This window comes from Stenella coeruleoalba (assembly GCF_951394435.1).
Source record: "Stenella coeruleoalba genome assembly, chromosome: 1".
In the NCBI taxonomy this organism is placed as follows: Eukaryota; Metazoa; Chordata; class Mammalia; order Artiodactyla; family Delphinidae; genus Stenella; species Stenella coeruleoalba.
In genome coordinates, this window is record NC_137169.1 from 182,522,142 (window position 1) to 182,536,369 (window position 14,228).

At 35.1% G+C, this 14,228-nt stretch overlaps 1 protein-coding gene across 8 annotated transcripts in view; it reads right to left on the reverse strand.

Annotated features, from left to right (window-relative positions):
- RABGAP1L (RAB GTPase activating protein 1 like) overlaps positions 1 to 14,228 on the reverse strand; it is a 797,484-nt gene that overhangs the window by 614,572 nt on the left and 168,684 nt on the right. For all 8 annotated transcript variants that reach the window (XM_079939730.1, XM_079939723.1, XM_079939729.1 and 5 more), the window contains one exon: positions 783 to 953. In XM_079939730.1, the coding sequence (XP_079795856.1) occupies positions 783 to 920 (138 nt within the window). In that variant the 5' untranslated portion in view covers positions 921 to 953. The remainder of the gene's footprint in view (positions 1 to 782; positions 954 to 14,228) is intronic.

The following is a 14,228-nucleotide window of genomic DNA, read 5'->3' on the forward strand; positions in this document are numbered from 1 at the left end:
AATGTAAAATGAGTACTTAATAATCTGATTTTTATAAAATTTTATTAGATTGATTTTATTAGATTAACATACTAACATATCTTTGATATAATTAATATTAAATAAAAGTTATAAATAATATACAGCATTTTTGGCTAATTTCTCTCTTCCTATTTCTAGAGGGTGGTTATGCACTTCCCATACATGTATACCTGGGTTTATTTGGTTCTTTTTTTTTTTTTTTTCCAAGTTAGGAAAGGCAACATAAAAATGAAAAAGAAAAAGGACCACATCCAAATAAAAACTCAACTGCTAAAATTATAAAACATATACTTCAAAAAAATTCAGACAAGTGTTAAATCACATACTTGAATGTTACCAGCTGACTTAAAACATAAAAATCATAAAGAAAAGTCAAGTGAAAATAATACATAACTACATACTTATATAATTAATTTTTAAAACCCAGCAGCAGTAAGAGAGACAAAAATATCCAGATAAATTAAATTTATGTAAGATTTAACCATTAAGTCTAACTTGCCAATTATCCTTTCTCTTCTTTTTTCCCTCCTATTCTTTCTTTCTGAATTCTAAAGTAAAAGATAAAAAACCGAAAGCAAAAACTTTAAAAATACACAAACCAAATAATTAGCATCTGGATAAATCAAACACTGATTCTAGTCTCGAGGTCAGTACTCAAGAAAAACCTTTGGATTTTATATATCTCCTGAGATAAGTTTCACCTAGTTAAAAATAATAATAGTAATTTAAAATAATATCATTTGTAGAAAAGGGAAAAATACCTTCAGTTCAGGTTTTTCATCATCTTTTGTAGAAGTATCATCTGCATGCTGAGGAACCAAAACAAATTCTTCACTGTTCAGTGTAGTCACAGAATCCGATGACCCACTAATCTTCTGTAATGAAGCTCTGACCTCCATTTCAGTGCTGCAAACCTCTCTTCCCACATCCACCTGGTCAAAACCACAAGGAGTAAGAACAAAAATTAGTGAATAAAAACATGAACTATTAAGTACCTGATCAATCTTTGGCCTTTAAAATTGGTTCATGCAAGGAAGAATTCTGCTGGCTAGATAATTATCTCAAAACTAGGGAGGCTACCTTCTTGGGCTGGGACACATAATGGAAATGTACCCTGAGTTTCCACGCTAAAAGAACCATATTGTTCCCTGAAAAACAACACAAACCTGACCATATCTCAACTAAAAGGATTTACTACTATTTGGCACTCTACACATTTCTCCTAGAAATACTTTTTGTTCTTTTTAATAAATAGAAAACTAAGTAATAAATAAATAAGCTAGAAGTATCTACAAATTCATACACAAACAAAAATACATTCACTGAAATTACTTTATAACTAAACCTAAATGTCTGCAAAAACTTATCTCCTCAAGACTAAGTACTGTACCTTAAAATATTTTTTCTGTGTCACTTAAATTGACTGATTAACATAGAATTCAACACCCTAAGCCATGTATCTTTTCTTTTCCAGACATGTAGCCACTTATCTACAGGAGGCAAAAAAAGCAGGGGAGGTGAGGGGAGCAAAGCTTTCACATTGCATTCATGCAGCAGTAATCAAATACAGTGTGATTCTGTTTTCTGGATAGATCTCTACTTTACACCATAGAAACTCAACATTCTCTATCACTTCCAGAAATTCAAATATTCACACAACTAATTTTAACTGAACATGTACACTATATAACAGTCAGTATACTCAACTGCGGTTACATGAGCGAATAAGGCAAACAAGTTGCCTCCTCTCGTGGAGCTTACATCTAGTGAGGAAACAAGCAAGGTAATCCCAAATCATTCTCAGGCTATGAAGAAAATACAACAGCCTAATGTAACAAAGAGTAGCTGTAAGGAATACACGGACAACTTTAAGTAAGGTGGTAGGAAAGGACTCTATGAAAGGGAAATATTTGAGCTGAAACCTGGAAGATAAAAAAGAACTGCATATTAACCAATCTGCTCAGTAACCAAAGGGGTAATGTGACGGAGAGGTAGGACAAGTAGACCAGTGCTAAAGAACGCAGGACCTTGTAACCATGGTAAGTCTGCTCCATGCCAAAAATTCCCCCATAAATGTTCTTTTTCTCTTTCTAATGAGGTTATTTTGTTCACTGCCTCATATAAATACGGCTGCAATATCTCATTTTGCCATTAGGTGACACTAACACCATTACTCTCAGAAAAAAAAAATTAATAATAACTTCCCCCTTCAAGTTACACTTTAAAAAATTACCTCCTAACATTATCAAAAATCAAAGTTTCTAATAATATCAAAACAAAGGATAATTACTGCAAACTCCAAGGCCGGTGTAATTAGCTAGCCCTCATTTATTTGTTAGGCATATAAATATCCTTCCTTCTTAAAACCCTTCAAGCACATTCATCTGTCCTCTAAAGGTTTTTCTCATTTTGCACATTATATGTTTCTGAAAATGCAGTATGTGTTAGAAGCCATGTTTTTACCCTTCAGGCTGCCCCATGAATCCTTGATTGCCAAGACATCACACATTCCAGGTGTTCTTTCTGTGGCCTATCCTTCTCCAAATCTTTTTCAGTTGCCACTCCTCTACTTGACCTCTAAATGTTGGAAATTCCCCCAAGTTCAAGTCCCGAGCTTTTTTTTCTGATTCCTTGCCACACACTCTAAGTAATATCTCTCATTGCCATGGATTTAAATAGCATCTATATGCTGAAAGACTCCCAAATTTCTATCCTAACCCAAATGTCTCCTCTAAACTCCTGATTTGGAATCCAACTCTTTATTTGGTATTTCCATGTGGAATTCTTATCAGTATCTTAAAATGTGACCCACATGGAATTCCTAATGTCCCATCCAAAGCTGTTCCTTATTCAGATTTCCCATTTCAGTAAAGAACACCACCTTCCACCAAGTTGCTCAAACAAAAAATCTGGTTATCATCCTTGATGCATCTCTACTTCTTCATTCCTCTCATTGCCAAGTCATGTCAGCCCCACTTCCAAAATAAATCCCACATCTATCCCCATCTTTCTCCACATCCATTTTACCAATCTAATCCAAGCTATGATCTCATCTACTATAAAAGTCTCCTAACCCATCTCCTACCTCCAGTCTTCTCCCTAATCTACTCTTCACAGAACAGCCAAAGAAATCTTTTGGAAAGTACGTTGGATTACATTAAAACTCCAGACTAAAATCTTTTCATTAAAATTCAAATAAAATACAAACTCCTTGCCAGGACTTAAAGGCCTGACACACCCTTGCCTCTGTCACTTTATCATTACGGCTCTTTAGTCATAAAAAGTTTTTTCCCACTTTAGGGTCTTAGCTCTTATCTCCTACCTTCATATGGCTGACTCCTACAGGTATCAGCTTTGTTTCGTCCACTCAACAAATATTTAATGAGTCCCTACTATGTGATAGAAACTGTAATGGAAACTGGAGACTAAATGATTAGTGAGATGAATGAAGGCCCAGTCTTCTTAGAACTAACATTCTTATGGATGTGATAAATAATACAGAAGAAAATTAACTAGGATCACATACTGGAAAAAGTACTGGAAAAGATGATGAGAAGGGGCAGGGAGCAATATGGATTCAGTTGACATTTGGATTTAATAAGAATAAGCAAACCATGGCAAGAACTAGGGAGAAAGAACTTCAAGTAGAAGAAATAGCAAATACAAAAGCCTTGATGTAAGAAAAGGCTTACTGAGGAACAGAAAGGAGGCCACAATAGCTACATAATAATGAGTATGGGGGTAAGAATACAGGTGTCCCTCAGTATCCATGGAGAATTGGTTCTAGGAACCACCACAGACACCAAAATCCACAGATGCTCACGTACCATAGCTGGCCCTCTATATCCTTGATTCCTCATCTGTGGCTTCAACCAACCACAGATTGTGTAGTATTATAGTATTTATTGAAAAAAATCTGTGTATAAGCAGACCCAGACAGTTCAAACCCATGTTGTTCAAAGGTCAACTATAGTTAGTATGAGATGAAATATAGACAGGAAAGGCAGAGAAGCCTGAGGGCACCCCTGATGTTAAGGCTATCCCGCAATCCCAACTCTGTTTTGTTCACCAGGGAATATTCCATTCCTACTTTAGTGTCTAGTACATAGTAGGTATTTAATAAATGTGTTGAAAAAAATGTTAAAAGCCCCAATCAGGCTAAAGTTCTCACAACTACCAAATGTGGAGCCAGTATTCGAACTAGGTAGTCTGACTTCAGAGTACATGCTCTAAAACACTACATTATACTGTCTCTTAAAGTCTCCTCATCTGTTCTTGAGATCCAAGGTTGGTATCAATGGAACATCACTATGTGTACTGAACTTTCCCCACACCTCTCCTCCTTCAAAACTTATCTGTCTCTTCCACCAAAACATTCTTCTTAGATAAGTGATATTTACACTAATAGTTAATTCTGAATTAGCATGTGAATGAATACTAATGGTTGCTCAATTCAAATAAGAGGTCCATTTATAATAGAGGTTTTCTTTAGCCCAAGAGAATGTCAGATATTCTGCCATGCTAACAAGAAAACTATTAGTTTACCATATGTAATTTTGTGACCTCTCCAGAACACAGCTCACCACTTCTCATTCTACTCAAAATTAAGACAGCTCTCATTACAACCATAAACACTCTGCCTTGAAGGGCGTTATGGATACTTTTAGAAGTTTACCTAATGCTACTTTATTGGACTGAAGATTGCTTTGAACCTCAATATAGAGATGACATGCTTATCAAATTTGCACACAAACTCAAAATCTGAGAATGCAAAGTCAACACTTTAAAATATTTCCACAGGCAAGTAATAAGATTTAAATATGGAAAGAATAGTCTTTTCAATAAATGCTGTTGGGACAATTAGATATCCACATGTAAAAGAATGAAGTTGGACCCCAACCTCACACCATACACAAAACTTAATTCAAAATGGATCACAGACCTAAATATAAGAACTAAAACTATAAAACTGTTAGAAGAAAACATAGGAATAAATCTTCATGTCCTTGGGTTAAGAATGGTTTCTGATATGACATCAAAAGCACAAGTGGCAAAAGAAAAAAATAGTTAAACTGGACTACATCAAAATTTAAAATGTGCTGAAAATGATACCATGAAGAAAGTAAAAATAAAATCCACAGGATGAGAAAATATTTGCAAGTCATATATCTGATAAGGGTCTAATATCCAGATTATATGAGGAACTCTTACAAGTCAGTAATAAAAAGACAAATAATTCAACTTCTGGTATCAGCTAAAGAGCCTGGAAGTCATCACTCCCTTCCCTATAACAAGAAAAGGTTGAACAAACTGAAAATCAATAGCTTTTCTTGGATCCATCAGAGAACTGAGGTCACAGGACCAACTGCCATTCCAAATCGGGGGGCAAGCAAAAGAGAGACAGCGACTGAGATCTGTTTACCTACAGCAGAAGCTGCTGGAGCCATAAACTGGAAGAAACACTTAAATGATAATTTTGACAAATTGCTGGAAGCTAAGTGTGGAATTTGGGTGTGAGAGGGGAGAGTGGGTTGTGGAAGGGTGGCTTCAAATTTTTTGCATATTTAGTTGGTACTTAATAATAAGTAATAATAAAGAAATTTATAACATTCAAAAAAAATATAGTTATCTATATTGATTTTAGACAAAGCAGACTTCAGAACTAGAAAGATTATCAGAGATAAAGAGGGGTATTATATAATAATAAGAGGGTCAATTATCCAAGAAAACACAAGAAACTGAAATGAGTATGCACCTAAGAACAGAGAATTAAAGTACTTGAGGCAAAAACTGATAGAACTGAAAGGAGAAACAGACAAATCCATTATTATACTTGGAGACTTCAACACCCCTATCTGAGATGACAGATCAAGCAAGCAGAAAATTAACAAAGATATAGATGACCTGACCTGAATAACACTATCAGTCGACTTGATCTAATTGACGTTTACAAAATACTAATCTAACAAGAAAAGAATATACTTTCTCACAGAGAACAGTCACCAAGGGAGACCATATTCTGGGTCATAAAACATACCTTGGCAAATTTTAAAAAATTAAAACTGTATAAATGTTGTCAAACCATAATAGAATTAAGCTAGAAATCTGTAACAGATAGCTTGGAAATTCCCAAATATTTGGAAATTAAATGACACACTTCTAAGTAATCATGAGTCAAAGAAGATGACTCAAGAGAAATTTTAAAATACTTTGAACTAAACAAAAATGAAAATACAGTTTATCAAAGGTTGTGGGACGCAGTGAAAGCAGTACTTAGAAATATGTTGCACTGAATGCATATACTAGGAAAGAAAAAAACACCTAAAATTATAAAAAACATATGCTTCCTTAGGAACCTTAGGAAATTAAAAAAAGAGAGAGCAGATTAAAAGAAATAAAAAATATAACAGAAATCAATGAAATTGAAACAAGAAACAATACAAAAAAATTAAAAAATCAAAACCAAAAGATAGTTATTTAAAAAGATAAATAAAATTGATAAATAGTCTAGCCAGGCTAAACAAGAAAAAGAGAATACACAAATTACCAATATAAAAAATGAAAGAAGGTCATCACTACCAACGCCCTGGACATTAACAGGATAATAAATGAATACTACAAGCAATTCTATGCCCACAAATTTGGTGACTTAGATGAACGGGACCAGTCCCTTGAAAGACATAAAGTACCAAACTTCACACCAGGAAAAATAGATAACCTGAATAGCTCTATACTTTTAAATAAATTTAACCAACAATAATTAATAAGCTTCCAAAAAAGAAAGTACCAGACACCGATGGCTTCACTGGTTAATTCGACCAAACATTTAAGGAAGAAACAGTATCAATTCTCAGTAATCTCTTCCAGAAAACAGGAGAGGAAATACTTCCAAACTCATTCTATGAGGCCAACATTACCCTAATACCAAAACCAGATTACAAGAAAACTACAGACAAGATATTATAAAATCATCTCCAACAAGGTATAAAAAAATTATACCCCAGGGATGCAAGACTGACACAAAAATCAATGTAATCAAACATCAATAAGCTGAAGTAAAATCATGATCATATCAATTGATGCAGAAAATGCATTTGACAAAATGCAACACCCATTCATTATAAAAACTCTCAGTAAACTAGCAATGGATGGAACTTCCTCAACTTGGTAAAGAATATCTACAAAAAAAACCTATAGCTAACATTATACTTAATTGTGAGAGACTGAAGAGACTGGACACTTTCCCTTAAGACTGGGAACCACGCAATGATGCCCCTCTCTCACCTGTGATTCAATATCATAAGAAATAAAAGTTATAAAGATTGAAAAGGAAGAAATAAAACTGTCTTTATTCACAGATTACATAATTATCTATGCAGAAAATCCCAAAGAATCTACCAAAAAAAACCTTAGAATGAGTGAGTACAGAAAAGTCACAGGATACAAGGGCAATACACAAAAGCCAATCTCTTCCCCACATACAAACAATAAACAATGGGAAATTTTAGTTTTTTTAAAAAGCAACAGCATTTACAATAGCACCAAAAAATGAAATACTTATGTAAAAATCTAACAAAATATCTATAGGATCTATTGGTAAGTAGAAATCTACAAAACACTAATGAAAGAAATTAAAGAAGATCTAAATAGACGGAGAGATACTCAACATTCACAGATTGGAAAACTCAATATTGCTAAGAATGTCAATTCTTTCCAATTTGAGTACTTAGATTCAAAAAATAACTTGCTGAGACTGAATAAACAGACTGAGCACTCAACTACAAGCTAAACTATCTACACAAGAACAGGGACCATGTCTATTTTTATTTTATTCACCAACACATCCCCAGCACAGTGCCAACACACAGTATGGGCTCAATAAATAATCTGTTTAAAAAACAAGTCAATTATTTTGGACATAGTAGGCTGGACTCCTGCATCAGGTAGGAAGTTGGTACTGAATGGATTCTAAAGGCACTTAATCTTAAGATTCTCATTCTATGTGATGTGTAGAAGAATTCCATTCCAACAAGTCAATTCAAAATATAACCTAAGTCTATGATTATGCAGCAGAATGCTAAGCAAAATGTTACTTTCTCTTTATATATGGGGATCTGCTATTACATCAAATCAAAAGAAAGAGCAGTTGGAAAATTTTCAGGAGTATTTTAAATAATATGGAGCTCACTGTTCTGTGAACTCAAGACTAATACATCCATTTCAACTCAGCATGTAAAACAGAGCAGCGCACAAAAGCAAAGCCGTTTTTAAAAGCATTTTGTTCAAGGTCTGCCCTATTATAACCCAAAAATTATAATGTGAAATCTGACAAAGCATTTTGATGTTTCTTCAGGCACAGAAGAAGAAAAAAAGACACCAATACTGGGAACTATAGTCTAGGCATAAACATTTTAATTTTTACAGCATTTTAACAGTATATGAGAAAAAGGAAACTAAGCAGTGCTACAGAAAATCTGATAAATGTTTCTTCTATCCATCTTCCTTCTCCCCAGCTCCAAACCCAAAGGAACTCAATAAATTAACTGACTTAAATCACTTAAACACACACTTATCTCCCACACCTATAGTAATTGTACTAATTCTATTAAAATAGCTTTTATTTCTTAATTCAATGCCATGTCATTTTTGTCAAATGAACAATATGATATCTAAATTAACACCTCACTTGGAGGCCTAAAACTACAATTTTCACATGTACAAGAAACAGTATAACAACATTCAGCAAAGTCTAACTGGAAGCTATCTTCTTCCCAAAATAACCAAACACATTCAAAACTATAAAATCATTGTGTACATGGTCCAATTTCTTTCTGTGCCGAACGTGGTTAGCCTACTCCTTGCTTTTAGATTATGTGCTTGTACCTATTCATTTTCAAGTGACTCAAACTAAAATAGAAAACTGAAAATATGAGTGTGAGTCAAAATTGGATAAGCTGGGAGGATAACCAGGGCATGGAAATTAGAATGACTATAGTAGGCCCATTACAAAAGTGGAAACAGGAAATATGCTTAATTTACAAAAAGAAAACAGACATGAATAATTTAAAACATCATTTACCAACCATAATTCTTCTGTGCTTTGAAGAATTGAGTCAGTCCTAGAAAAAACTACCACGACCTCTTTTTACTGAACAGTCCATCCACTATTCTAGTTCTCAGGCAAGAGCCACACCAATATGTATGTATATATTCAAGTGTGTCCCTGCCCCGATTCAAGGCACAGAAGGACCTCATTAGCTCACTTTACTTTGGTGGATACCTGTTTCTATTTGTCCAGCAATACTCTCCAAACCTTTTTTTCTGAGAATATGCTTTCCCTCTACTCAAATCACATGGCTTTTATAGAAACCTCAACCCTTTGGCTAAACAGATCCAAAGGTGGGCACTGAATCCAAACTAGACCAATTAACCCATATCCCTTCCTATAAATTCTTTTTGAATAAGCATGCTTAAATTGCGTTTCTGTCATGTGAAGTCTAATAAGTCCTAACATAATTATATGTTAGCAAAAAGATGTACAAGATATATTTTAATAGGTTGCAGATGGCCATATGGTTTCATATAGTATTTGTGAAAACAGAAATATAGGTGAAGAAGACAAGAGAATCTGAAAAGCTGACAATAATTTCCCAGATCAACAGTACAGTGAATGTGATGAAAGAAAGAAAAAAAATAGATAAAACACTTACTTGAAATAATTATAGGAAAAAAAAAAGGATAATACAAGTACTTACAGTCAAAGCATGGTTTAAAAGGCAATAGGAAAATGTTTTATAACCAAAATAGGAAGCCATCATAGGACAAAGAATAATTTTAAATGGTAGGCACATTATGATTATTGCTACATAATATTCCTATGTCATAAAAACAGACTGCAATACAGGAAAAAATTTTTATTTAAGAATTTATATTGGGCTTCCCTGGTGGCACAGTGGTTGAGAGTCCACCTGCCGATGCAGGGGACATGGGTTCGTGCCCCGGTCCGGGAAGATCCCACATGCCGCGGAGCGGCTAGGCCCGTGAGCCATGGCCGCTGAGCCTGCGCGTCCGGAGCCTGTGCTCCGCAACGGAAGAGGCCACAACAGTGAGAGGCCCGCATAATGCAAAAAAAAAAAAAAAAAAAAAAAAAGAATTTACATTAGGAAGGTGAGATGTGTGGGTGTCTGTGGTAGATCAGATTACTGTTACCAATTTTTTACTTCCTCCCTATTACAGAATTGTACATTTATGCCTCTTGCCATGTTTACTTGGTACTATCTCCAGTTAGAGTAAGTGAAGCAAAATATTTCCCTGCCCAAATAAGTTTGGGCTTAGCCATGTAATCTGCTTTGGTCAATGAATATCAGTAAACAAAATCTGAGCAGGACTTCAAACGTACTTGAGTTTTTTGGCTTGGTCCCCTGAGTTTCTGCCATCTATCATGAGAAGAACATGTACTAGGAAGCCAATAGCCCCAAAATGCAACATGAGAAAAAGACCTGGATCCAATCTACAGCCAGAAGAGTCTCCCTGTCAGACGCACAGAACCATGAGTTAAAAACTAAATGTTTGTTTTCGTAAACCATCAAACATTCCAGCATTGTTCCATAGCATCGTAATAGCTAATTCAGTGACCTACTATTTTTAAATTTCTTCAGCATTATTATACTATTTTCAAATAAAAATCAGAAAAAGCTAACACTGCAACTAACAAATCAATCTCCAAGGAGAGTTTAATATACTTCTTCAACTATTACCTAAAAAATCTAGTTGTTTCTATAATTATCATTTATATTCCACTGAATTAAAATGTACTTCAAGAGGCTACCCTTCTAATACTAATATTCAACTCTAGGTATACTCAGCTGTGTAAAACTTTGACCCATGCATTCTATTGTAGTTTAGAAAAGTCTACTCAGCAAAATCTCCTAGGCAATAATATAAATGAAAAATATTTTGAAAATAAATAAAATCAAAAATTCTAATGAAGATTGACTTTAGATTTTTCTCTTGGTTTTTCTGCCATAACTACATATGTCATTTATTCAAGAGTAAGGTTGATAAAGTTATATACATTATATAGTCACTTTTTGCCTAGAAAACCAAGGATTATCAGCTAAGCAGTTCAGTGTTCCATAAACTTGGCTTAAGACTAATAAACAGCTTTATGCCCAGCAGGTACAGACATATGGTCAAGAGGAAAAAAATCCATCGCATGATAAACTACACTAAAGAGTCCACTTAACCATAGCCCCCCTTCTTCTGCTGGTCTAGTAAAACCACCTAATACTTCGTATGTTGTGTGCTGCTGCACAAAGCACGTAGCAGTCAAAAATCTTGAGCTCTTTCTTGCCATGGGAAAGGCATCTCAATTCTATGAACACACTGGTTTCTTTATCTGAAAAATAAGAGGTTTGACTAGTTGATCTCCAAAATCTCTTAAGCTCTAAAAAATTTATACATAATTTATTTTCTTTTAAGATTTTTTTGATGTGGACCATTTTAAACTCTTTATTGAATTTGTTACAGTATTGCTTCTGTTTTATGTTTTAGTTTTTTGGCCACAGACATTTGGGATCTTAGCTCCCCAACCAGGTATCAAACCGGTACCCCCTGCATTGGAAGGCGAAGTCTTAACCACTGTATCGCCAGAGAAGTCCATGTTTTCTGTATATATCTGTAGATGAAGAATAAATTAAATATAGATGAAAAGGCTGAGGCACAGAGAAATAATTTCTCTAAAAATTTACAGAGTCAGAAGTAGAATTTAGAAATCCTCAGTTAAGAAATCTATTTACTAGCATATTATATTTCCAAGGGCTGGAAACTATAACACTATTACAAACATTTTCATCCAATTATCTCTTCCGCCTTCACATAATATACTCTATGAAAGTATACCAAAATATAACACCAAGCAGAATTAAGAGGGAAAAGGAGTGAATTAATGTTTACTGTGTATTTCCCACATAACTGGCACTAAGTTAACAAAAGAAGTACCAATTTGTTGCCTCTAGTATACACTCAAAGTAGTAACCAAAACTTCATGAACCTGGCAACCAGACATGGTTCCTGAAGCTAAGGGAAAGAATAAGGGTTTCCCTATTGCCCTCTTCGACTATTTGATCCGCACAAGCTCAGCAGTCAGGGGAGACTCAGTCATTGCCCAAGAAGACGCTGCCCAAGCAACAACACAACTCAGGAAATTAAGTCAAATGATTTGTGGGTTTTTTCTATTAAAGCTTACAAGCAAAGACCTGACCTCTGTCTTGGAAGTACAGAGCTTTCTGCGTATACTAGGACACTGAGTAGTTTTAAGATACGCTTGACTTAACACCTTCTAGCTCATGAGAAGAAATTTAAATGTACAGTACCCAAAAGCTTCTTGGCATATAGTGTGAATGTACGTTTGTATGTGTGTAGGTATTTATATCTGCCTAGTTCTACAGAATTAGTGATCCATATAAAAGAGTGAGAATTCATGAAAATCCCTCAAATTAACTAGGTTTCAAGAAACGTTTCCCTGATTTGGTAGAATTTCTAACAAGGAATAGTATACATTTCATACTACTTCTTAATTTTTTCAGTAAAATGATTCAGTAGGATGCTTATGGGAAAAGTTAAGAAATGTGAAAAAAAGTTTTGAAATACTAAGAAAAGGACTTTGAAATCTGTTGCACAAAAACAAAAATAAAATACCGAGAATAATTTGAAGAAGCTAATACTTCTTAAATATTAAAATTTCATAAGTACATAGTTTCTATGAAATTACATAATGTCATGTGTCTACTAAAGCAAAGGGGAAGAGGGTCTTGCTGAGTTGAAACTGTAAACTACAAACTGAGTCACTAATCAATGGAAAAATAATTCACAGTAAAACCTGTTCTAGTACTGGTTTCTACTTTACAAGTTTTCACTCTCACAAGGCAAGCAAAACTCAAGGATACTTTATATCATTAGAAGAGCAAATTATTCAATGGCTTCATAACCATTTCTGTTGAATACCCTACCTAAAGGATGTTTTTAAAATGCTTTCTGATATTTTAAACAGGAAAAGTGTGATAAAATACAAACCATCAGAAATCCAATATTTGACTAAATCTGCATGTCGATGTCCATCTTGATATCTGTCATGCCTTTGAATCCTGGGTTAAAAGCCACAATAGACTTGCTGCCATACTGAAGGCAAAGAATGGAATATTAGAGCCTCAGGGTCTCCAATGCCATTCACACAGAATCCAGTTAATTTTTTTAAATTAATTTATTTACTTTTTGGCTAGGTTGGGTCTTCGTTGATGCGCGCAGGCTTTCTCTAGTTGTGGCGAGCGGGGGCTACTTTTCTTTGTGGTGCGCGGGCTTCTCATTGCAGTGGCTTCTCTTGTTGTGGAGCACAGGCTCTAGGCACGCAGGCTTCAGTAGCTGTGGCACGCAGGCTCAGTAGCTGTGGCTCGCAGGCTCTAGAGCACAGGCTCAGTAGTTGTGGTATGCAGGCTTAGTTGCTCTGTGGCATGCAGGATCTTCCCAGACCAAGGCTTGAACTTATGTCCCCTGCACTGGCAGGAGGATTCATAACCACTGTGCCACAAGGGAAGTCTCCCAGTTAATTTTTTAACAAACTTTCATTGTTGTTGCTGATGTTGAATACTTATTATTTGATAGGCATAGTTATAAGATGGTCTTCTCCAACTGTATATCCAAGAGACATTTCAAACTCAACACATTCAAAAATCATACTTCCAATCTTTCCCCCACCAACCTACCAGTCAACCCACACCACCCTCCTGTAGACTTTCTCATCTTGATTGATGGCAACTCCATCCTTCTAGTTACTCCAGCCAAAAATATTAGAGTCATGCTACTCCTTTCTCTTTCTCTCCTTCATCAATCTTTCTCTCTTCCTCCCTCCCTCTGATTTCACAGCTATACTGTCAGCAAATTCCTTTGGCTCTACATTTAAATCACATCCAGAATCGTCCATTTCTCATCACTTCCCCCACTACTACCCAGTTTTAGCCACCATCAGCTCCTACCTAGATTATTCTAAAAGCCTCCTAACTAATCTCCCTGCTTCTTTACTTGCTCCTCTATGGTCTATTTTCAAAAGCAGCCAGAATGATCCTTTTAATTTAATTCTTACCAGTCCTCTGAACCCTCCAATCAGAACCCTCCAATCACTCCCCCATTTCATTCATATAAAAGCCAAACGA